The sequence below is a fragment of the Pteropus medius genome, unplaced genomic scaffold (genome assembly GCF_902729225.1).
Source record: "Pteropus medius unplaced genomic scaffold, Ma_sr-lr_union100, whole genome shotgun sequence".
NCBI classification, from domain to species: domain Eukaryota; kingdom Metazoa; phylum Chordata; class Mammalia; order Chiroptera; family Pteropodidae; genus Pteropus; species Pteropus medius.
Genome location: NW_024349803.1, coordinates 8197927 through 8224412, shown reverse-complemented (window position 1 = coordinate 8224412; position 26486 = coordinate 8197927). Strand labels below are relative to the sequence as shown.

Here is a 26486-nt window from a genome sequence, read left to right as displayed (position 1 = left end):
ACTGATTATTCTTTTTTTTTTCTTTTACTTTGTGAATTGGTCAGAAATTGAATATTTTTAATCAGTTTATATTTTTATAAATTCTATGCACAGTATATAGGACACAAGATAGAGCATGAGATAATATGATAACCTGAAGTCATTAGAGGTAATCAAAGTGTATTATTCCTTCTACTCAACGTGGCAGAAAACCAAACACGCATTCAAACCATACCAATAATATCATTATATAAAAAAAACCAGTGACCAGGAACACTCACTTTTGAATAATACGTTGCACCACCAACAAATTTTTCTCTCTGCCAAACTGTTGTCAGTCAAATTACCTACTACCCTCTGAGGAGGGCATTTTAGCCCCATTGTTCCCATGAGGAAAGAGAGGCAGAAGCAGTGAAGTGACTTGCTTGAGGGCACACAGCTAGTAAATGATAGGGCTGGGAATAAATCACAGGAACGTTTGATGTTAAGTTCTGGATACCTCCAAGTCCACTTCCTAGACCTCTGTTGGGCTGCCATTGTAATCTCAGCCTGGAGAATAGTCCTGGCAGCTGTTTGATGTCCTCATAGCAAGAACTAGGGCAATGGGGCTAAACCACGGAATCCATGAGGATGAGCAGCCTGGCAGCTTTTGCATCAGTCTGGCTCATAAACCGGCACCCTTTTCCAGCTCCTTTGGGGCAGTCAGATTGAGGGGCCCTGTCACAGTGCTGTGGAGACCTGTTGAATGGCCCCACAAGCTCTTTCTGGGTTGCCTAAGGACAAGCTAGGTGGGGCCAGCAGGAGGAGCTAGTATCCAAAGTCAACTTCTCACAGGGTGAGGGGCCCCCAAGTCTTCCAGTGCAGGGTAGCTAAACTGCTGGCATCTCTGCTCAGATTATTTGATGTCAGAGCCCAAAATACTAATTTTCCCCACTGACAAGATTACTCTCCCATCTGTCCTTAACAAGAAGGAACACTGGAGTTAGGGCCCTGTGTGGGGGCTTAGCTTTATGGTGTGACCAGCTGACCAAGCTCTCCTGGCAAAGCAGCGAGAGATTGGGGGGCCTGTGCAGGCTCTAAATCTTCTGCCCGTGAGCTTCAGACGGAACATGGCTTAGCTGCTTTTCCCTGGTCTCCTATGCAGGTCACCTCATTGGAGTTTTAGAAGGCTGTTCTGGCATTTATTTTTTATTTTCCTTCTGTTTGTGCTGACTTTGTTTTTTAAGAGGACATCAAAGAGCCACTGCAGGTCCACCAGGAGAAGACATGCATGTGTTGCGTTGGTGAGGGGTTGGCGCTGTGATCAGGTGCACAGACTTGGAGGCCTGGATTCAAATCCTTGTTCCATTTCTTATTAGCTCCAGAAAATTGGGAGAGTCACTTAACTCCCTGAAACTGCATGGATGGAGTTGTTACAAAGATTAAATGACACAGTGAGGTGATATATATTGAGAGCTGCATAGGTGAGTAGTAGAAAGAATCCTAGTATCACGTGGAGGCCATCATTTCTGCCACAGCCACTCTAGTAAATGAAATGTCTGCAAAGAGGGTTGCTGTGCTGCTGGCCATTTGGAAGTCCAGGAAGACAATGTTTGAACCTCCTCCCATCCTCATGTCTACAAAATGGTACCTTATTCCATTTGCTGTTTTTTTCCTAGATAACTTTGTTGTTATTACTCAAGTTAATACTCTAGGAGTATTGGTGTTTCTTGTACTTATATATATATATATGAAAAAAAACTCTTTACCCTCTACCCCGTGGAAAAAATACCTAGGTCATTTATTGATGTGTGCATAACATTTACCTACTCAGATCTTTTATTTATGTGCTATGCCTGTGGAGAATTTTAATTGCTTTTTAAGGATCAGGACACTTTTCAAATTTTCTGAATACATGTAACATGTAATCAAATTAAAACATTATTATTTCAGAGAAAGAATTATGGTCCTCTAATGGGGCTTTGGGATCATTCTCTGCTACGCCTGCCTTGCTAGCAGGTATGAAAGACAGGGAGGAGGCCTGGAGAATCATCTTCAATCTGGCCATCCGTTGGAATTGTGTGGAAAGTCTGGCCCCAGGTTGGGGTCATAGAGTGTCCTACTGAGCAAAACTGAAAACTGGAGTGAGTCCTGGACCCCTTTCCTGGGTCCATAGCATGATGAGATGAATGGATGTTGAAAAAATTAGAGATTAGAATGCGATCGGATGGTATTTCTAGAGGCAGGTGAGAGTGGGAGTGTGGGCCATGAGAGAGTCAGCCTAAGCGACTGTCCTGGAGCAGGATGCCGGCTCCGTTTGAATGGTCTGCAGCATCTCTCTGAGCCATCCTGAAGCCCAGTGTAGGCAAATGCCTTGGGGCCTAAAGGGGCAGGGACAGGGTGGGGCGAGGGGCTGCCTTTGTTTACCTGTATCCAGAGATGGCAGGTGTGGGGGTTGGGTGGGGACAGGAGCATGCGGTCTGACCCTAGGTGCCTTTGGCACTTGGTGAAGTGACTGGAGCTCCTTTGGGAAATGCGCAGGGCCCTTCCCCCTGTCCTGGCATTGTCAGCGGGGACTCCTAGCTACCCTCAGACATGCATTTTACCATTAATGAGTTGGGCAGCAGGTGGTACCTGGAGAGTAAAGTGGAGGAGCTCAGAGCAGTGGAAGAACCAGGGCAGAGGGGGTTAAGTTAAGCTCTGATGTTTCAATAAAACAGCAGCTCCTCTCCACAGACACTGCCACTCTCATTATCTCTGTCAATCAGATCCAAGCAGCAGAACTTCCAAGTTCTCTCTCTGGCTGACAAACTCTTTGTACATGTTCAAAGGCCTTCCTGGGCTCTGGAAGCCCAATTACCAGCACTCCGACTTGCCTCTGCAATTCTTTCTTAAAGCCCTTCAATTGTCATCTGTAAAATCTGTTACTGTCACCACCTCAGTGGTTTCTGACGAGTGGGGCTGCAGCTGAGCAGCTGGGAGCCCCTCCTGGCTCTCTCACAGACCAGGTCATAAGATGCTTTCTGAATGGGCTAAAGTCACCCCCACCGCCTTCCACAGAGAGCAGAATTGCACTTGGGACAATGCTTAGGGGCTTTATTCAGACAAATACAACAAAATTAGAATAAACTGCTCCTTTGCAGTGTTCTTATTCCCTCTGAGGCCCAGCACGAGTATCAAATATCTAGGAAGCCTTCCCTTACCTCGTCAATCTGAATGTCCCCATAGCTCTATATGTGTACTACTGGACTGTGAACCCCCAGGAAAGAACCAACAAGCACAATACTTTGTCACAGTTAGCACAGAATGGATGTTTGTTGACTAAGTGATTTGGACATTCTGGAAGTCTAATACCAGAAATTTCATTCGTTTTCAGCATAGGTGAACGCATTTGCTGAGACTATCTTGAATGTCGAATCTTGCCTGTCAGACAATTTCAAAATTCATTCTATGTGTGCTGAATTGTTCTTAATCAGATTAAAGTCTCTGGATAGGACAAAATGGGTCTACTTTTTCTAGCTAACATTTATTGTTCATCTAGTTGATGGTATGGATGAAACCGGGGTGCAGCAGATTTCATGAAGCAGTCTCGGCATTAATTCCGATACTTACTGATTTGACAAGGTACAGGAGCAGAGGTGAGGCATGGATAATCATAGATAATAGAAGACTCAGATGCCGCACATGGTTGGTATCGGGACCTGGTTAAGGATTTACCAGCTCTGGGCTGAAGCCACTCTACCCATGGGAGCAGGGAGCATTGTCATAGCAGCACTCAGCTCCTCTTTTGTCTTATCGGAAAATGCTTTCTGGGCTCCCAGATCATCCCTCTCAATCTTCTGAGCAACTGCCATGGCTCTAAACCTCTGGCTGGATAGAGGGCTGGCTAAGGGCGGCTTCTCAGGTTCACTAGTGTCTCAGAGCCCACTCAAACATGGAGGTGCTTATGGTGGGGCTGGTTGCCCAGTCTAGAGATCTGGATGGAGGACAGCCCTGCTTCTTTTTGCTTGTATTATTTGGGAAAAATAATAAATGCCCCCAAGGTGATGGGGAGAGCAAGCAGAGAACAGAGGTATGAAGGCTGTGCAAACAGTAACCCTCTCAGCTCCAAGGGGAGCGTGTGTGTTCAAAATACAAAGGAAGAGTGGTTCTGGGGAACAGCCCAGGGTCCAAGGTGGTGTGGAAATCCAGATATGACTTTGGATTGGGGCCTTATCAAAGCAAATCATGCTGAAAAATCTTCCACCCTAAAGCAAAAGTTCCATCTGGAACTCCCCCAAAATGCCTCTACTTGAGGCATTTCAGATGACCCTCCTCTTTCCTTTCCACCCATGTTCCTTGAGGGAAGCCTAAAGGGGTGCTGGTAACCTTCATTCAGACAGAGTCTCACTCCCATAGCCTGTCTGAGTCTGACCAGCTTTGAGAAGCTTGCTCGGTTGCTCCTTAACTAACAGGTGACACGGGCTCCTAGAAGAGTGGATTCTCAGGAAGGAAGGGCCCCTATGATTCCTTCTTTTCATGCTGAGAGGTGAGAGTCCAGAGGCCGAGCAGGCCTGGAAGGTGCCCTTGGACCAGCGCCGCTTCTCCTCTGTCATGTACAGTGAAGGAGAGCACACAGGCTTTGAAGCAGGGTAGAACTTCCTGCTTTATTTCAGGCCTGATCTGTTCATGGTCCACAGCCATTTAGGACCAGCCCACTATCTCCTGAGTTGGCCTGTGCCCCTTTATAGAGTTTGAAGTCATTGGGATTGTCACATCTCCATGCTGGGCTCTTTGCTTGCTTCAAACATTGGAGCCAATGGGGTCCCTAGATCCCCTGTCCTTGACACCTCAAGTTCAGGTTATAAGGCCCTGAGCTGAGGACAGTTAGGAGAGCTTAGCATGCCACTGCCTGTGGGATTCCTTGGATGGGGACTTGTGGCAGCCAGGTGCTGCTGACACTCACATCTTGGTTGGACATATCCCAGTAGGGTCTTTCTCCAAATGACATGACTTCCCACATGACAATCCCGTAGCTCCAGACGTCACTGGCAGACGTGAACTTGCGGTAGGCGATGGCCTCTGGAGCCGTCCATCTCACGGGGATCTTCCCTCCCTGGAAGAAGGAGACTGGTCAGCCCACTGTCAGGTTTCTAGTGGAAGGCAGGTGAAAGACGGCACGCACGTCTTTCTACTCCCCTGCTCCCATGTCTCGTGAATTAGGACAGTCAGGGTAGTCCATGCCGCACAGGCAGGCTGCCATTACAGTCCTTAAGTTGCTCAAGAAGGATCTGTGTGGCCTGTGCTGGTCTCTATATGTGGGCACACCGCTCATGAAGTGACAGCTGGTAGCTTCACTTGCCCGTCCCCCCACCCCAATTCCCTACATACCGATTCTAATGTCACTGTTGGATGGGAGGAGAGAGTTAAGTGTCCTAAACGCACTACAACATGAAATTCATACTGTCCGAGACTGGCTACATGTGCTTCGTGTTGCAAGTGTGGCTATCATTCCATAGCATTGTAAGTCACAACATTTGGGTTAGGAGGAAGCAAAACAAACAAAAAAAGGAAGAAAATGATGAGCAATTCTTCCTTGGGGACCTCCTACTATGAGGGCACACTGCACTGCCCCTCTGTCCCATTTTCCTTGTGCTCCATCTCTGGGAGCGGGTAAAATTTCCTTGCTCTGCAGCCTGCCAAGAGCCCTGGGCTGAGGTCTCTGTAGATCCTGGCTGTGAAGGTCAACATCCAGAGGCTGGAGATACACTTTTCTAAGGGCCGCTTTGGAGTTTGTTTCTTCTTTTTCTTGCCCTGCAACCTCACCCTGAAATTTCCAACTTGCCTTCAGCTTGTCTGCCAGACCTTGGCCTATTTCGTTAATGTAAGGGCTGATACCCATGCATTCATTCATCCTGTCAACGAATAAGCAATGAATGATACTACTTTGTTCCAGGCCCTTTCTGAGGAGCTGGTGTCCAGAGATGAGACATCCCAGGGCCCTGCCCTCAGGCTGCACAGGGAGTGGGGAGGCAGACAAGAAAACAGAAACTTAAAATAGCTTGTTGACAAGATGGAAAGTGATGAGGGTGAGGCCAAGGGGCATATAGGGTGTTCTGAGAAGCAGAGGAGACTCCCTAACACAGGAAGGGGGTTGGAAAGGTGTTCCTCTCTGTGCCTCAGTTTTTCATCGGCAAAATGGGGCTAATGATCGCACCTAAATGGTCAGATTGTGAGGATTAAGTGGGTTACTATCCACATAATGCTTGGGATAGGGCCTGGCATAGAGGGTGAGCGTTATCTATGTGTTAACTCTCATCTCACTATGCTCAGTCCCAGAAGATGGGTAGAAATTACTCAGTCAAACTGATGAGAGGAGGCAAGTCCAGGCGGAAGAGCAGGTGCAGATGCTGGGGGTGAGAGACATGGCGGAAACGGCCAGTAATCAAGGATGACTAAAGCATGGATTCCGAGGAAAGTGAAGGGAGGTGAGCAGAGGGCAGGGTTTACGCTGTAGGACACCGATGACACTTATAGGGGTAAAGTGGGGGCTCACCAAGGCTGCCCTCCAAAACACATCATCCTCTAGAAGAAACAGCCTCTTTATTTTCAATTCTTCACGCAAATACCAGGATCACCCTTCCATGGCCCTTCTGTGATACCTGAACTCTGCCTCCATAATGCATGAAACCTGCAGCTCCCCGATTCCCTTCTCATCGGCCTCGTGCCTCGGCCGATTCTCACAATCTGTTCAAATCACCAGAGATATATGTTGGACTTTAGCAAAAATACCTTAAAAATGTATAAGTGGTTAATCTAAGCACAAGTGAGAGAGAAAGGAGCAAACTGCAAAGTATTTTTTTATCTGGTCTCCTACCCATGGCCTGGGAGTTAGAAAGGCTATCGATCCACTGGACCTCCCCAGGCACACATGCAGCTTTCTGCAAGGAAGCCAGTCCTGATTTCCCTTGAGGATGATGGCAGGCTTCTGTGGTGGAAGATGTCCTTAGCTCAAATGCCAGCAACCAGCAATGTGACAAATGCCCCGAGGGCAGGCTTGAGCGGCTGAGCAACAGGACACTCTTCTCACCACCCCCTAGAACAGGAATAAATTTACCGTTTTTATCTACATGGTACCCATGGGTGGGGAAAAAGGTGGAAAATACACCCAGTGAACCAGGAGTTGTCAAACGCCTGGAGGCCAGGGTCCAATAGCTCAGGGGCCCCATGTTGTATGTCACCATTAGCGGAGGGGGTGTTAGCACACCTGGAGAGGGTCTGACCCAGAGGAGAGGAGGAGCGGGGTTTCTTCTCTCTCATCATACCTGGGTTAAGTGAGGTAGGAGAGAGCGGGAGTTAATTAGTGGGACGTGTGTGTGTGTGTGTGTGTGCACGTGTGTGTGTGTGCGCATGCGTGCGTGTGCATGAGGGGGAGAGAGACAGAGACTGAGAGAGTCTGAGAGAGACAGAGAGAGACAGAGAGAACGAGACTCGGCGTGAATGAGAAGTTATCAATATGTGTGTCAGAGAGTGAAAGAAAGAGAAAAACCTGGGCCAGCTGTGTAGGTCTGTGAATTAAAAGACCTAGAGCTTACCCTGTGTGTGTATGTTTGTGTCAGAGAGAGGCGGAGGGGGACGAAACTGTGGTTCTTCTGAATTTCAAAAAGGCAATTTGAGAGTCTGAAGGCGTCCTCTCTGCCAAGTCTGGAGCTGACCCCAGGGGCTGCCGGTGACAGCTGTTGAGCTGCTCCCTCTTGCATGTAAAGTGGCCGTGCCAGGCCCGCTGGCGAGGCTCCTTAGCCCTCCTGCCACCTTGCGCTGCTGGGCCTCACTGAACACGGAGTTTGGCCTGTCACTGCCATTTCCCCCACCCAGCAGGTGGCAGAGACTTCAAGAAGAGCCGCCCTGGACAGGCAGGTGACAGCTTGTCATGACCAGCCCTTCCACTCAGCCAAGAGAGCAGGGGATGCTGACCTCTGAGGCCAGAATCGGGGGAGCACAGGGATGGGTGGTTTCCTTCCTGGGAGTTTTAAACCTTCCTCCTAGCTTTTAAACATCACATCATCAGTGTCACCTTCTGATGCTCAGAGGATAGTATGGTGATGAGGATTTAACTTGTCTTCAATTATGGGAAAGGATTTCTATTTATTTAGAGGATGGTGACCAGCCCCATGAGGGGGGTGGGGTACTTAGAAGTAAAGGAAGTGGGATGGTATTGCAGCAAGCAGGATTTCTGCTGGCAAGGTGAGCCCTCCTGATGGAGGAGATGTCTGGACCGGAAGGCCTGAGGCCAACACATTCATATGACTGCAAAGTACTCCAAGAGTCCCTGGCTCTCACCTGTGCAGGTATGAGGAAGGGGCATAGCAGGTGGCTTGCTCTGTTGGATGAAGAAGAACCCTTGTGGAGAGGGGTGAGGAACAAATGAGGCTCACTGGGAAGGAATCTGCATCCATGTGAGCAAAGGGGGGCTGAGTATTTTATACCCTGTACAAGGTTTCTCCAAGCACCAGATGACTTGTTTTCCCTAGGATGCTGAGGGCACTGCATAGTCTGCATTCTGCAGGGACCAGGTTTCCTCAGAGCTGCAGGAGAGAGGTCACTACTGGGGCATGGGGAGGGAGAAGGTGAGAGGAGGGGTAGGCATCTCATCACCATCAGGGCTCTGAGCTCCAAATGACTTCAGCACTGTCCTTCCACATACAGCTTGGCATTGAACGGTTGTGCTGCTGAGAAACTCTTCGAAAGTTTGAAATCCACTGCTTCAGAATAATTATGCCTTAGGTATAAGACAAATTATAAAGATTGTGTGTCTGCCTCTGTGTGTGTATGTCTAATTTGGTAAACGAAGATAATATATCTGGCAGCAGATTAATTCTCATGCAGCCATCTTCAAGGTCTCCTGCTGATAATCCGCACCCACATCTCCCAGCAGGTGTGATGACAACAGGTGGAAGTTCTATGGAGAGGCAGTTTAGTCTCTCAGCCTCAGACAGCCCACAACAAGCATCGTTGCAGCACCTACTCTGCCCAGCAGTCTGCTAGGGATGTGGCTGTGATGAGACTCGGCCCCACTCTCAAGAAGGAAGATGTCCCCAGTGCCACCCAGCCAGCTCACTATCTTGCCACAGTAAGATTACATAGACAAGCCCACCCAGTTGTGGAGTTTTCCAGGCCAAAGTCTACAGCTGCCCATAAGGGTAATGTTTCTGTACGTCTGTGTGTTGCTAAAGTACTTTTCGCTGCCATCTTGTGTGAGACGAAGTCTTAGTGGGGATATAACATGAGTCCTGACACCCATGAATACTGAGGAAGGTGGTCATGGACTTCAAATATTGGAATCATGTTGCATGAGGAATCCCTTTGAAGTGATGTTTATTTCTGAGAGCATCATGCAATGGTTCTAAATTTCATAATGCCCACTCTCTAATAGGTTTAAAATATATAAAACATTGGGGTTTTTGTGAAGATGTAACATGATATGTATGTAAACCAACCAATGTATTAATGTTACTATCGAATAAGAATTTGTGTTGGATTGTGTCCCCAAAATAGATATGTTCAGGTTCTGACCTTTTGTACCAATGAACATGACCTTATTTGAAATTTTGGTGTTTGAAGATATAACCAACTGAAATGAGATCATACTGGATTAGGGTGGGCCCTAAGCCCAAGGGCTGGTGTCCAAATGAGAAGGCTATCTGAGGACAAAGAGACACATAGTATAGATAACACGTGAAGATAGAGGCAGAGGTTGGAATGATGCATCTACAAGCCAAGGAACTCCAAGGACTGACAACAACCACCAGCAACTGGGAGAGAGGCATGGAACGGATTCTTCCTGAGAGGCTTAGGAAGGAGCATCACCCAGGCAACACCATGACTTTGGACTTGTAGCCTCCAGAACTGTGAGAGAATAAACTCCCGCTGTGTAAAGCCACTCAGTTTGTGGCACTTTGTTACAGCAGCCACAGGAAACTAATACATTGAATATTTACAATTTTATCAGGCACTAGTTTAAAAAATACCGTCGTTACATTCCCAGGTGGCAGATCCACCGTGAACTATTATTAGGGGGCAGTGGGATTCAGGAGTGGGATTTAGATTAATAAACCACGAGGGCCTCTGTAATATTTCCTCAGTGCTGTTGATCAGACCTAGGTTGATCTATACCTTGAAGGACTGCTCTTTGCCTAGCAAGGTGAGTGCTGTCGGGGGAGGATGAAAGGGGCAGCTCCATGGCACTGCCGCTGATGTGGTAATGAGAACGACAGTCGGAAGGCTGCTCTGTGATGCTGCTGGAGCCATGATTGCTACCCCTACTCTCTGGAGAGGCACAGATGCCTGAGAGAGAATCCACCCTCACAACTACGAGCCATGTCCCAGATGCAGGTGGCCACTCCAGGCCTACGTAGTTGAAGGCAATACCCTCTTCTGGGCAAATCCAGAAAGCCCAGCCTGGTGGTTCTCAAGCTTGGCTACCCATTGGAATCATATCGGGGAAGTTAATTTATTCAGAATCTCCGGGAGTGGTGCTCAAGCATTGGTAGGTTTTAACATGCTTCAGGTAATTCTAATATGCAGTCATTAGTCACGACCACTGGCCAGAAGCAGTGGTTTTCTAGTTCGAGTGTGCATTAGACTCTCCCGGAAGGCTTGTTAAAACACACATCGGAGGGCCATAAACCAGACTTCTGAATCTACTAGTTCTGGAATAGGGTTTGAGAATTTACATTTCTCACAGATTCCCAGTGTGGTTCTCACACGTTGAGAACCACTGGCATAGATCAACCTAGTATAAGCTGTGAACTGAGTGAAGTCTCATCTTGGATACCAACTATGGTGATTGTTAGTGGCTGGGTAAGGAAGGATTCTGAGACTCCGCAAGAAAGAGAGCTGTGACTGATGAGCGCTATCTGCCCAGTGAGGAAATGGGTGGTGGTATAGATGACAAGTGTTTGCCAACTCTGCACTAAACCTCAAAAGATCTTAAAATGATGCGGGGAAAAGGCAGTGAGCTGGCTTCATCAGAGTTTTCATTAGTGTATCTGTGGCCCAAGGGAAATAGAAGGTGAACTGAAGATTACATTGCATAGCAAGCGTCTTTCTGGAGGGACAGTTGGATTCTCCTCTTGGATCAATGACCGTCCTGGCTGTGCAGTTGACCAGCCTTGGTGAGGCATCTGCCTGTGATAGGGGCTCTGCTTCGCCCTTTGTAGACAGTTCAGAAACAGATGGCCCTGCCCTCAGGGTGCATCCATGGGACACACCCTCCTCCTGTTCCCCAGTCACTGTCTACTGCCCTAGACCGAGAAGTCTAACGTGGCTCTAAGTGTTAAGAAGGTTTTTTAGAATGTCTCAGTTTAAAGCACTCTGAAAAGTACACTGACCCATTTCCCCCAACCTAATCAGCAAAGTGATTTTTCCAGATAAGACCCATATCAGCCAAGAAGGAAAAAAAAGTTTCTGCCTAAAAGGTTATCTATCTCCGAATGTTACCAGCTTCTAACAGCCAGTGGAAATGGTTGCTGAATTGCAACTGAGTCTATATAATAAAGAGGCTGTTCCTAGTTCCCCGGGATGCTGGGAATTTGCATGAAAACAGTCTCTCCATCTTCTAAGAGAGTTCATCTGGTCCTGCTGCTTATTTCTATCCAGAAGCCACAATCTTGATAGTGACACTGTAATTTATTACCATGCTAAGGATTATGATGCAACATACAGAGAATTAGAACTTTAGGTGGGAAACAGGCTGCAGGAACAGGTGAGCTTTTGGAGAGGATGGTCTTATTTGTCATGCAAATGGCACACAGAACAGAGAAAAAGGCTGGGAGAAAAGACAACCCCAAAAGACACACTGCATTGGCTGCAGACAAAATTGTTTCTAAATAGAATGTTTTTCAAAGCTTTTCTTGAAGCATTAGCTGCTCCTCTAAAATGAATGACACAATGTATTTCGTACTAGTAATAAAATATGTGATTTGAATAACTACAAATGGAGAGATTTACAGTTGGTGGGGTCCTTGCTGCCTCTCCCCTGAGATTTGTGAGCATTGAAACCCTTCTGTGAGATGCTGGGAAAGGTAATTGCAACCCAAACATCATTTTCCAGCAGCTAGAGAAAGGCCTATTTGGACATAAATTAACTAAAAATATGCGGATGATAGTGTGTGTTTCATGTGTGAAAAACAGAAAGGCCACTTGGCGACGTTTACCAGCTGAGGAAAAAAAAAAAAAACAAAACAAAAACCCTGTTCAATCAAGCAGACGTTGTTTCTCTGTACTACACTGTCAGGGAAAACGGCCGTCTTTTCTTACTCACCCTCAAAATAGCCCCTGATGGCTGAGATGTGGGTATTATTATTAATTATTATTATTATTTTATCACATAGCACTTCTTGAGTTTATAATTAAAAAGAAAGGGCGGAGAGACAAGGGCTAAATAATTCACTGATAGCCTTCATTCATTCAACAAGGAGGCAGCGGGTACCAGGCCAGGGTGAGTGGAGGGAAACGGGACAGGACCATTTCTGCCTCGAGGAGGGCACTGTCCAGGGAAATCCCAGTGTGAAGAAGCTCAGTGGTGGCACAGGCTTGGCCTCTCCCTGTGCAATCCCCAAAGCGTAGGCCTTACTATCAGCCCTCCTGAGAGGTCTGCTCCTAGAGACGGTGGGATGCACTGGCCTAATGGGCTTTAGAGCCTCTGCACTTCACTGGCCCAGATGGTGGTCTGCTGGTAACCTATAAAAAGAGCCAGTACCCATCAAGGACCTGGTGGCAAGGGTGTGTCTGCTCTGCTGCCAAAACAAAAATTCCTCCCCAGGGGTGGTGGCGGGAAGGTGAGCCTACAGGGCCTTTGGATGACAAGGTGTGAAGCTAGGACCAGGGAACAGAGGATGGGCAGGGTTGAGGAGGAGGCTAGATGGTCACCCTGCTATCTACCCTTCCATTCCTGGGCCATGTCCAAGATGTATCCATTGCTTCTCTAAACATAGCAGGAATTGTGCTTGTTCCTGGAGCTCACATCCCCACTGCTTCATTGCCGCCCGCCCCCACCCCCAGGCCGACACCAAGGGACCACAGTTCTCCTCTCCCTCTTCAGCCAGTGACCCCTGGCTCTTCCTCTTGTCCCTGTGTCTCTATAGTTCCTGTCTCTGTAAATAGGTCATGATGGCCCTCTCACCTTTGCCCCACGTGTCTGTCTCTCATGCCCCTCAAGTATCCACATATGGGAGGAAACTTGGGTTTCCTGGGGCTCTTAGATAGGGCTGTACCTTCCACAGCAATGTTTCTAGCAGGGGCTCCCAACAGTGAGCAGTGAGAGGTGGGCCTGCCAGGTCAGGTGGATTCTGTCACCAGATGGAGGCTGGCCTCTGCACAGCCATCTTGGAGACCTCTGTTCAGCTCTGTGGGAAGCCTATGGGGTTTTTTCCATTGTCCTCACTGAATCGACTATGGCCTTCACATTTTTTTCCTCCTCCTCTTTATGTGATGTGTCTGAGAGACCATCCATGGCAACCCATTTTAATAGGGATAGTAGGTATACTCCCTATTCACAGTGTATTTTTGGTGCCTTGCCAATGTCCACTAGCTACACCTCTATCCCCTCTTCCTGCCCCCACTCTCCAACAGCTGTTTAAAAATAATCAGTCACATTAAATAGCTCAAGCTCTTCTGGCCTCCTGAACTGCACTCCCTTCTTGGCACGGCTTCTCCTTCAAACAATCCCGGCAGTTAGAACCAAGTCACTTAACCACTCTGTCCTACCGTCTCCACCTGCCAATAGGGATAATAATGCCTAATTATCTCAGAGGGGCGGATGAGGAGCTGTTAGCTAATGCTGGCAGAGCGTGAGATGTGCGAGCGAGGGTGCTCCGCCTGCCACCCAGCATGAGCCCTGTTCTCTGGGCACCTGTCTGCCTCTGGTGGCAGTGAGGGATGTCCAGGGAGGGGCAGAGCCAGCCCCAAAGACCACCCGGAGGGCCAGCTCCTTCCTGTGTACCTTCCCCATCAGTTACATGAACCAGGTATTCTGAGGAGTATTTTACAGACACTGGGAGCTGGGGAGGAGAGGAGAGGGGCCATGGGTCCACATCTTATAAAAAGTAAAGGGGGCACTTGAAACCGGGTCCTTCCATTTCAAATTCTGTGTTGCTTTTTCCTCATAGTGGGTAAAAGGAAAGGTAAATGGAGAAGTGTATCTTTGCGTATGGAGGGCAGATGGCATCTCTTCTCTCCCAAAGGAAAAATATCAGCTTGGCTTCTGTTTTATTTTCACAGAGCCTGGCGCCCCGAACTCTCAGGCAGGGGTCCCACCCCACCTGTGCCGTCATCACCCAAGACAGTCCGAGTTCCAGTGAGTTTTGGGATACAAAAGACCATATGACTATATCACATTTTGGATGTTTGGAGAACACTTGCTGTGAGATAAGAATATTAAGGTGTGCCCCAAAGTGAAATGAGAAAAAATCCATTGCTTTCTTTTTAAAATAAAGCATTGACAAGCACAGTGTACAGACTGGGAGTAAGTTAAGAAGAGTGATGGTACCCTGTGTGAGGGGGTGACGAGGACACGGGAAAACCTCACAAACTATGGCAGGTGTATACACTGGCAAAAGATTTTGGAAAACAAACCAAAATTTAAAATATGCAATTCTTAACATCACCATGAGGGGCAGACAAACCTCATGTACTTCCAGATGTGATACCCTGAGAAGAACACTCCTTCACTTATGTAACGTCTAAAGCATAACCTGGGTCTAATCATGAGGAAAGATTGGACAAATCCCAAATGAAGAAGGTTCTATTAAAAAAAAATGGGGAAGGCAGTATTCTTAAAAAATATCAACATCATAAAAAAAATGGCTGTGAAAATGTTCCAGATTAAAAGACACTAAATCGACACGATGACAAAATGCAGTATGTGATCCTAGACGAGGTCCTGTACTAGAAAGAAAAAGTGCTAAACAGGACATTTTGGGGTCGATTAACAAAATTAGAGCATAGACAGAAGATTAGATAAAGTATTTTATCCATGTTAAATTACTGAAGTTGATAACTATATTATAGTTACGTAAGAGAATATCCCTATTCTTTGGAAATATGAAAATATACATTGAGTATTTGGGGCATATGAGAATAGACAGCCAAGATGTATGCACCGTATCTTCTAAGAGTTTAGAAAGAAATATTTGCGGGGTGGAGAGCAGGCAAATAATAAAGAAATGGGGTAAAATGTTAACAATAGGTGAAGCATCTGGGCAAAGATTAGATGGATATCGTTTGTATCATTCTTACTCTCGCAACTTTCCTTTAAGTTTGAAATTATTAAAAAATTTAGATGTGCAAATTCTTTCACCCAGCAATTTCTCTCAAATTTATTTTACAGAAATATCTATACAAGCGTGCACAGAAGCACTGATTTGAAATAATATATCAGAAGCCACATAGATGGCTGTCCCAAAAGAGCTTATTAAATAGTTTCTACAGTTCATTCATACAATGGATGCCTGAGAAAGAGCCTGAGAAACATATAAGGCAGCAGCAAAAGGTCTCCAAAGGCATAAAGTAAGGTACTAAGAAGGAAAAAGTTGTATTCGTGATACATAATTAAGTAACAGAACAAGTCTATGAACAGATATGTAAGCATAGTCTGAGACCATTTTGGAGACCATAAAAATGATATAAAAAGAAATATATACACAATGAAATTGGGACAGAAACACACTGAACTAGTAATGACAGTGATTTCTGGAAATTGAGAAGAGGGGAGACTGCTTCGTTTTTTACTTTAAACATACTTTTATATTTTGTTATTTTTAAGCATTGCTTTTATAAATAAAACCATAATAACATTTTCAAAAATGGCAGTCAAGAAACTTCTTTAAGTCTCTTTTTTCAAATGGGCTGACCTTCCATGTTGGACCAATGAGCCCCCTCTCTCTGAGGACTCTGAATCAGTCCTCCCCTAGATATCGGGGGAGTGAATGAGGGTTACGATGGCCATAGTCTGATGTGCAGGGCTGGAGATAACACTCACTAAGAGACACAAGGAAAGGGTCAAGTCCAGGGTTGGAAGAGCAGAAAATGAGGGTCTCTTCCTCCTGCCGAGGAGAACTCAGCGGCATTGGGACAGCCATGTTGTTCTCTGGGTACACGGGTTCTACTCTACAATGATGGTTCACTTACTTGGTGTCTTAGATCTCCAGGGGTATGTTTGTCATTCATTAATTAATTTCTTATTCACTCCACGAACAGCTACTGAGCAGAACATTGAAAGCTCAGGGATGCTGTGATGAAAGAGGTAGCCAAGCCAGCTGCTGGGAGAGAACATGAGGAGGGCGGAAGAGGCTTTGAAGAGCATCTGAGCAGTCTGGAGGAGGGCACTGATGTGAACCAGTACAGAGGTAAGAACAGTGTCGAGGGCACAGTGAAGGCTGGAACATGGGCTGAGTTGCTTGTGGTTGTTACCAAATTCATTCTTTTGGCCTCGAATTTTGTTGACCTCCCTAGTCCTGCACGATGGAGCCCTTGCTTAGGGTGTGCTTGGAGACACAGCTTGATTCAGATTTTAGTCAATGCTGCTTGCATCTTGACCTTTCCCTGATGACTGATCCATTTTCTGATCTACCTTAGGATTTACACTATGTTTTCTCATTTCTTAGAACACTAACTCCTGGAGTTATTCCCACGTTCTCAGGCCTAACTTTCCCACGACCTGGTGGGTCTAGACCCCTAGTCTTTACCTCTCTGCCTGTTCCTTTTGGGCCCACTGGAATCCAGGGATAGATCATCGTATGGGTGTCCCAAAGGCAACCAGGTTCTTTACAGTGGGAAGAGGAGACCCTCAGTTTCTGCTCCTCCAACCCTGAACTTGAGCTTTCTCTGTGACTCTTAGCGGCTGGTATCACCAGTCCCACTCACTGAAGTAGGGGCCTTCCTATTTGTGCCACAGCCTCGAAACTGCCTAGAATGGTGGGATCTGTGTTTCAGGATTTTTGGAATTGTGAGAGTCATGGCAACATCTTCTACTGAAGTCCAAAGACGCCATCTTTTCAGAGGATTCAGAACCCATTTCATCTTGGGCTGGCGAACTATAAGCTCTCTAAAACAGCTCCCATTTCTACCAGAGCCATGGCTTCCCAAGGCCTGGGAACTCATATTTACTGTTCCCCAGGAACCCAAAAAGCTCCAGAAATAATCCTCATCCACAAGTCAAGAGAAACCCTGGGAAATTTCCAACATCTGTGGCCTCCGCACATGGTAAGCAGAAGCCTTGATATCTGGCTTTGTTGCTCCTGGAGTTTCTACCTCCTATAGGAACATTTTGGGCTTTAACCTTTCTGGGCTCTCCAGGGCTGCATTTTACTGCCTGTGGCAAAGGACGGGTGAGATTAGGACAGGTGGAAGGCAGGGCATCCTAGCTCTGGAGCCAAGCAGGCATGAAGGAAGAGGAGCAGGAATTAAAAAGCCAGCATATCTGTGGGGCTGAGAGAAGCTTGTCTGCTTCCCCCTCATCCTGCTCTCCCCTCTCCTCAAGTAAATCACAAAGGTGTGGGCGGAGTGAATAGTGATAGAATAAGACCAGACCTAAAAAGCCATAGCCTAAAACAGGGAATGGCAACCTGGGAGCAGATGAGAATCTTACTGTTTTTATCCAAAGATTATTCTGAAACATCCCAGGCAATAATCAAAGAGAATGTGATCTTCAGAATGTTATTAGGTCGAGTTTCCAGGCAGAGCAAAGAAACATTTGATTGGGTTATGGAACTACCATCCAAAATAGCCCTTTGTCAGGGACAAGTGTTGACATAGTGGCTGGAGCTGGAAAACATCATTTTGCAGCCGTCATAATACAGACTGGTTCAGACAAGAATCATCAATGAATGCTAAAACTAGAGGTGGGGGGACTTTTGATGAAAAGCAGAGTATTAAATGGCCTATCTCTCCACAGATTGTTTTATACATTATAAGAGAAAAAAAATATGTAATATATATTGTATATAACTATACATTGGAGAAGTTGGACAAAACCTTGAACAGGTGATCAAAATTAACAACATCAATGAAGGGCAGATGGACATCATGTGTCCTAAGAGATGATACTGTACGAGGGATACAATCACTCATGGAGGATTATGGCCAAGAATGCAGAACCTGAATCTGATTATGAGGAATGCCAGAAAACCCCCCGAAGGAGGAATGTTTTATTAATGAAAAAAGGTGACTGTATTCTTAAAAAATGTCAATGTCATAAAAGACAAAGAAGAAAGACAGTGGAAATGCTCCAGATTGAAGGAGACTAAAGAGACATGACAACTAAATGTAATACCTGATCCTGGACTGCAGATCCTGGAAGGAGTCCACTTCCAATAGAGAACGGTTTCAACAAAATTAAAAATCATATCCATTTTCTTTTAAATTTTATCTAAATGAAAAAGGTTCTTAAAAATCCCCTCTTCAGTTGATTAGATATCTAAAGGAGTTCTCCAAGCAAATGACAGCATTCCCTTCTGAAGCTTTTCTTACATAGAAGCCATTGAGGAGATTCCCAAGACATTTCTATCGTGACTTCAAATGCAGACAGAAAATAAGATGTAATATAAACAATGCCCTAGCTTTGGAGCTCCTACAATGTAATAAAAATTCCCTAGAATATTCTTTAAAGACCAATATTAGTCTGTAGAGTATGGTTGGGGACTGAAATATTAACCATATAAAACGACCTACTGTCATCACCTCTGATGGCCTGTACTTTTCAAATACTGTACTTGTAGTGGCAAAATCCTCGTTTGAAAGGAAACCTTGGAGAAAGCTCAATATCTACGATAGATAAGAGAGGCGAGGCTGTGGTTGGGGCAGGGTGGCAGTCTGGAGTCGAGTTAGGTTTCCCCATCACAGCCAAGCGGTGCCCCTGACCCAAGTCTTATTAACTCTAGGACATGGAGAGGATCACTGGCCACACGGATAGAGAGACATTCTGGAGACTTTTATACAAAGGGCAAATCCACATTTTTTCTTTCCTTTACTTCACATATATGTTCTAACATGATTGTTTTAATGTCACCTTATTGAAAACCCTAAAAGTTTTCCCTGTCTCAGATGGTTAGGACTACTAATGGTTTAACTATTTAGTATGCCTAAATGGAGTGTATGCTTCCTGAAGGTAACTGAATGGACTCTGATAACCTAATAGAGGCATTTCTGCTATAATGTCATACGCGTATTTCAAAAAGGCTCATATTCTACAAAATTGCATAATTAAATAACAGAGACTATGGGGGAAATTACATTTGGAGACCATTCAAAATTTAACAAAAACACGACAATTCTAATAAAAATAGGAGCACAGATAAGTTACAAGCTGCATTTGTACCAGTGTATCAGATAGTCCGCAGTTTAGACTCTGCAGGTTCTGAGGACAGCCACATCTCATAGAGATCTGTTTCATCAAAATTAATAATCTGATTCAGAGTAAATCTTCCTTGTTAAAAAATAAAATAAAATTTAACATGAAGAAAAATGTGTTCGCAGTTTCCTCATTTTTACTCTCAGATAACAGGGTAGAAAATACAGTCATTTTGGAGAACACTAAACCAGCCATTACTTGCACTAAAGAAAGGCTCTTCTGTACATGTTCAACTTTTTTCTTAAGATCTTCTCATTATGCTAAGGCTTTCTCTTTAATCGTAAGAAAGCGTGACCCTGATTGCTTCAAAACATAAATACCCTAGGAAAGATCATATGAGAACCACAGGATTTCCACATTATACTGGCATCATTCCCCCACTGACCAATCACTAGTGAGTTTGCATTGAAGAAACAGGCTCTGCCACAGAACAGGCTATAGCTCCATTCTCATTCTTACAAGGCACCTGAGACAGCAAACGGATGTTTATCAAGCGTCCACGGGGTGACAACTTCTCTGCTGGGCATTCACATATTTAGTATCATCCAATTCTCACAATCATAGTAAGAGATAGGTTTTTATCCCCATTTTAGATATTAGAAACTGAGGATCCTGATGTAAATACCTCATCCAGTTTCAAATTGTGTCAATCGCAGAGACAGTGTTTAGAATTTGGTCTCATTGCCATCCAAGTTTGTGCTCCTTACATTATATTATTTTGATTTTATATTAGGATCCTACCACTTGCATTGTTAACTAAAAAGAACTGGTCTCACTCATTACTAGTCATATTGTTAGAACAGATTTTCCCTCAAAATCAGGTAAAATGTTTTAAGAGCCAGAATAATTTATTCTAGTTCATCAGCTTTTATTTTCTTACATTTTTACAGGACTTTAGAAGTTTACTAAAGCACTTTCAAGACAGTATTTTTCTTTTGATCTTTATAATAATCATGCGATATAGATCAAGTACAATCTATTATTCCCATTCAATAGATAATGGAACAGAGCCTCAGAGAGGTAAAGTAACTTACCCCAAGTTAATAATTGGCAGGGCCAGTATTCAAACTATGTTTTTTCTGCCTCAAAATTCAGCCTGTCCTTATAACTGCTGAGGGAACCGCCTTCAGAATTACCTACTGTGAAGTCCTGTGTATTGAATCTGTCATTAGAGCTATTGGACCGAGTTATGTTACACAATTTAAAATGTGGTAAAAACATTGAAAACTAAAGCAAAGAAAGGATGAGTTTAGTGTGTTTGTTATTGATGATAATGACCACTTGTAAGGTAATGGGTATTAAAAGTCTGTACAAATAAACAAACCAAAAAATTGAGTAGCGAGTTTTAAACGATGGTGTCTTATTTACTTACTAAAATAATTTTCTAATACTGGGAACTGTTGTAGAATACTAATCATTATTTTGGATAACAGAACCATAACATGTACAATAGGAAAAAGTAATTTACGAGGACCGTAAGCTATCTTAAAGTGATATTAAGGGATCAGCCTCCCTCCTACCTACCTCCCCATCTTTCCTGGTCAAACCTTTGCCCTTCTAATTTATCACAGAAGACTAACCAACTACAAAGTCATTTCATACATTTTATTGGTAATGTTACATTAAAACACATAAACTCGCCTTGCTTGGCAATTTGGGGTGAAGTCTCCTGGATTTTCTGCCATCCTCTATGCTCCTTCGAGTAGAACAAATTTCTATCCAAAGGAAAACTTTTCAAAAGTGATGGAGCCTAAAGTCTGGGCCCCATGACCAATCCTGGCTTAGTCATGGGCCAGAGGCCTAGGGTATGAGCCCAGAAAATATACATCTAATAGACGGTAAGCGTGTGGACAAAAGGAGGTCTCCTTGTCCCATCTGGCACGGAGTAGCAAGATGTGAAGCTGTTGGGTGAGCCCCTGGCACAACTGGGCTGTGGCTTTGCATTTTAAGAGGAAATTCTTAGATGATTAATGAACAAAGGTCAGTGTTGTTCTTGTCATTTGGGTCACTCCTCCCCACCCCCGCCCCCTCCCCCGCAGCCCACCACCACCACCACCACTCAGCTCTTTGGCCGCAGGAGAATAAAAGAATGAAGACCTGACAGGTCACTTTGAAAAAATAGTCATTGCTGACCAAGAAAAATAAAATATCCTTCTCCAACAAAAGAAAGAGCTAGCCATAAGGAGAGGCGAGCAGCTTGCAACTCACAAGCCGAACCATGGCTTTGAACTTTCCTTTTTGCCGTTTTTTCCTTTTTTATCAAACACCCAGATGGCATGTACTCTCTAAGTGAGCAATATTAGCAGAAGTCTATGTGGATCTTTTCACTGAGAATCTTCTTTTCCTGTTTCCTACTCTCTCGCTTTCTCACAGGGAAAGGGTTTACTGGAATGCTTTTGTGGGAAGATTAAAATAAAATCTTCGCCTCTAAAATCCTTCTCACGTATTCCCCCTGCAGCTAGAGTATCTTGCAGAGTGAGCGTGAGCAGAGTGGCCTTTGATCAGCCATCCTCCTGGTCTTTCCCTTCCTCCCTCACTGTGCTCTCTCTCTTCTTTACACTCCCTTTTTTATTTTACTTCTGGATCTGTATACTGTACTGGATGAGAGTTCCTTGGCTGTCTTCAGATTTTTGAATTCAGCTCTCCCAGAGGAAGTGTAATATGCTCAGCCTTGATAGTGCTGGTTTTAAGCTTCTGGGGTCTTTAGAAAATCACTCTTGCTTCTGTGTGCTCTGGGAGAGCTGGATTGAAGGGCCTGGTTTCCTTTTTTTTTTTTTTGGATAAACACCTTGTCTTCTAGAGATTCTGTAGACCCACAGGCCTTTTTTTGTGAGAAGGCTCTGCCCCATGGAGGGCTCCGAGGTCAAGCCCTATTAGGTCCTGGAGGTGCTATTAAGCTGGGGACATGGGACGAGCACCACCGCCCCCACTACCAACTTCTCTAACAATGTACATAACTAGAGGGAGATTTGCAAAGACTCCCAGAATCTCAAGGCTGGTCAGGGCCTTCAGAACGTGAGCAGTCCCTTTATTTAACCTCTTGTAGTCATAGCTCTTGGAAGGCAATGCTCCTGCAGAGATGCACTGCAACCCCAGTGAACTCAATGAACAACGATTCTAAAGTGGGTTTTGTTTTGTTTTAACTTTTCTTAAATCTCATGCAGTCAGGTTTCCCTGAATCCTTGGTAAGCTCCGGTGCATCCAAGACCCTCCACATTGTGTCTCACCCTAAATCCATTATAATCTGACTACACACTCATTGCACATTTGTCCAGTGATGGAGATGGACTCATGAATTTGCATGAGTTTGTTAGGGTCACTGGTGTCTTAAAGCAACAGAAATTTATTGTGTCATAGTTCCGGAGGCTGGAAGTGTGAAATGAAGTTTGTATGGTCATTCTCTCTCTGAAATTGATAGGGGCAATCCTTCCTTACTTCTTTTAGTTTCTGGTGTTTGCAGGTAATTCTTGATGTTCCTTGGCTTGTAGATCCATCAATCTAATCTGTGCCTTCATTATCACATGGTCATTTTCTCCCTGTGTTTGTCTGTCTAAATTTCTTGTTTCTTATAAGGACACTAATGATTGGTTATAGGGTCCACCCTCATCCAGTCTTACCTCATCTTAACTCGATTATGCCTGCAAGGACTCTATTTCCAAAAAAGGTCACATTCACAGGTACAGGGGGTTAGGACTTCAACATTTCTTTAGGGGGAACACAATCTAAGTGATAACAGGGCCCCTCCAGGGCTAACACACTATGATTCTGTTGGCCTGCACACCCCCTTCCCAACACTGGCCAAACAAGCCTGTTAACTACCAGGTATTCTGTGGCCTCTTTTATTCTGATGAGACAATTACTTCTTTTTGGAAAACCCTCAGATTCTGAGCCCTCATAACCTTATCCATTTACACACCCACCCATCTATTCATCCCATATACAATTGCTAAGTACCTTTTATGTGCCCAGTTTTACTACTCAGTTCATATCTAACTCATTTGAGAATCTACTTCCTCCCCTTCTCTCACCTCAACTGGATGTGGTCTTTCTCTATTCTCAGCTCATGGTTCCAAACTTTTATTTATCGAGCACCCCGTCAGAAAACTAAACCTGTACCGTAGTGAATGTTTTATAGATACTACCGCTAATCGACATATTAAATATAAAATTTAATTTCCTACTCTCACAGATATCCTTGCCTCTTACATGAAATCATTGATCCTTGATTGATTAGTTCATTGACTTCTTGACTAACTCTTATTGGGACCTCAGTTGAGAAAGTGAAATCTGGCTTGTCACCCTCTGCTAGGAGTGTTTTCAACCAGAGGCCCTCACCATTCAATCCACCATTTCTTCACAGGGCTACCCCCACCACCCCAGTCCCTGAGGACTTGCATCTGGACTTCTGTTTCTAGTTCTTCCTCTCCTCCTATGCCCTGGAATTCACAGGTCGTAGCAAAGCTACTCTGGGACCACTTGGGCTGCTCACACCGTCCCTATATTTCAATGCTGACTTACCCCTATTTACCACGTCTCCCAGCACCCTGTCTGTGCTTGAGCACAAGCTCTCCCGGCACTCTCCTCTCCTTTACATTTGGTCTTCACTGAGAAAGTAGAATCTGTGTCCAGCTCTGGGTTCCCATGAGACAATGGCTATACTCTTCCCCTAATTAACTCATTTCCACCCCTGGGTTTCAGCCCAGAAGTTCCTACCTCAGAGTCCTACGATATATACTTGATACACACTTCTTCATAGCACCTGACAACTGTAATTACATAGTTAATTGAATGGTTAGTGTTGAATATCTACCTTTTTTGCTAGGAAGGAAATGCAAGGAGCTCAGGAACCAACTGTTTTGTTAACTGCTGTGCTTTGTACATAAGAGGTACATAATGGCCCAGGGAGAGATAGGTACTCAATAAATGTGCTGGCTGAGAGCATAGCTAGTAGATGCATTACATGGGCCCACCCCCAGGTGGCTGGCCCCTCCTACGTGATGATAGGCATGACGACAGGCACATAGGAAGGAGGACTTTGGCCTCCTAACCCCACACACCAGGCTTACAGCAGAGAGATGTGCCGTCTGAGAAACCTGACTTGCTCCTTGCTCATGTCCTTAGGGTAGGAGCTGGCTCAGATTCTGGAATCTCATCCTGATCTCGCTCATGCTAATAATACACTGGCCTTACTAACAAGAATTATGCTGAGTTTTTTTCAAAAGAGCATTTCAGTCAAGGCCTGATAGCCCTCACTACGCACCTGGTGACAAAATGGCCCAGGGAGAGACAGGGAGGAAGGAGGCAGAACTGCCTGAAGAATGATTTGAATAGCAGAGCATGGGCTAGAGTGGCATTTGAATTATTCCTCCCTCAACTTAATTAATGCTACAAAAGAACTTCCTGGGGACCAGGACTCGGTTTTATTCTGGCTGCAATTAAAGGGGTCTCCTCCTCTTTCTCTTGCTTGTCTTTATTCCTCTCCACTCTCCCATCCACCCAAGAGATAGCCTGTTGCCCAAGCTCGCTGATTGAAAGAAGAGCGAGAAATCATAATTTGAAAATGGCCTCATGAGAAAAGCCACAGATCAGAAAGAGAGAAGTATGATTTAAATGTAAAAACCACCAGGAACTGTGGGAAGTAAAGCTGAACCTGGGGTCGCTAGACGGAAAACTAGCAAACCTTTCTTATTCTGAAGAATAAAGGTCCTGGCCTGAGCTGAAATCTGTCAGGCAGAAGGATCAACCCTACTTAGCAGCAACTTCTTAAAGTGGAGCTGCAAAATGCAGACCAAGGGGTCTTTTTTCCAGAAGGCTTCCAGGAAGGATTATCTTTGAGATAATTTTCTGTTTTCTTTGTACCTTTTAAGTATAAGTACATTATTAAGAACTCACAAAAAAATCTAAAACAGAGTAGTACAGCAGCTGAACTCACTTCTCAGTGGTAATAAAAGGAAAAAGCCTCACATTACCCTCTACTGACTCAGAAGCTTTGTGCCTGCACGTGGCTGTCTCTGGGTACCCTGGGTGTGTGTGTTTATTTCTCTGTGTGTCTCTGACTATGCTTCGTGTATCTATATGTGTCTACTGCACCACATACATGTGTGCTATGTCTGCATCACTGATGGCAGCCACTTAACACAGGCTTCAGAGAAAGTTCATAGAGACTTCTTGTTCACGAAAGTCCCCTGAACCATTTTGTCCCCTACAAGGACTACGCATAGCATTGCTGGTCCCTGGTGGGACAGTAAGTCTGGACAGCCCGGACAGGGAGATGCCTGTGCTCCCAGCTCTGCCCTCTGTCACCTGCTGTTTCAGGGAACGATGACGCAGGTCTGCCACACTTCTGCAGTGTGCCAAAGCAAAGGGGGTCTCAGATTGTTTGTGGCACCCACTTCTCTCATTCAGGTCACATTCAAAGCCTGGCATGAGGAAGGGGCAGGGTCCCTGAGGCTGATGCTTTGAATCCCTTTCCATTTTCTCTGTGGATTCCCCTCTTTGAAAGACTCTCAAACAAGTTCCCTGTAGAGAAAAGAAATCTCCACCCCAGACCCGGGTGACCCCCTAAAGTGCCCTGAACAATCTTCTTGCCCTAAGATTATTTACTTAAAAAAGGTGGGAGCTAAACAAATGCAAGAGACACTCTCTGAGTTCAACTCCAGTTTACTGGGCAGCCAGCTCACTGAGAACCATGACAATGAAAATGACTGAGTGTTACTTGGTATGTTTTTGATGCTATGGCATAGAAGAATCTCAAGACTGAGGGTGTGCCCACCACAGAGCCCCAAACCAGCATGTGCCTCCAGGTCTTGGGCCCTCCCTGCATCTTCAGACAGAAGTGTCGGTGGGCCAGAGTCATAGGGGCTCCAGCTCATGCAGAGCATGGTGTCCAAGAGTGGCCCTAGGACCTTCATATTCCCCTAGGTTTGGGGACAGGAAATACATTTTCTTTTCCAGCCTGATAGGATAGGGACTCAGTGTCAGATTTACTTTGAGTTTTGTAAAATAAGGTAACTGACATTTCTTACAACACAAGTTTGCGAAGGAAATATATGCCCTCGAAAATAGTTTCGATGCAGTGGCTCTCCAAGTGTGGTCCAGGACTAGTGAGCGGTATCAGCATTATCTGGGTACCTGTGTGAAA

The 26486-nt window shown here is 45.1% G+C and overlaps 1 protein-coding gene across 3 annotated transcripts in view; it reads right to left on the bottom strand.

Annotated features, from left to right (window-relative positions):
* The window catches only part of EPHB1 (EPH receptor B1), a 397032-nt gene that overhangs the window by 8560 nt on the left and 361986 nt on the right, over nucleotides 1-26486 (bottom strand). For all 3 annotated transcript variants that reach the window (XM_039837214.1, XM_039837216.1, XM_039837215.1), the window contains one exon: nucleotides 4904-5053. In XM_039837214.1, coding sequence (XP_039693148.1) covers nucleotides 4904-5053 — 150 coding nt within the window. The remainder of the gene's footprint in view (nucleotides 1-4903; nucleotides 5054-26486) is intronic.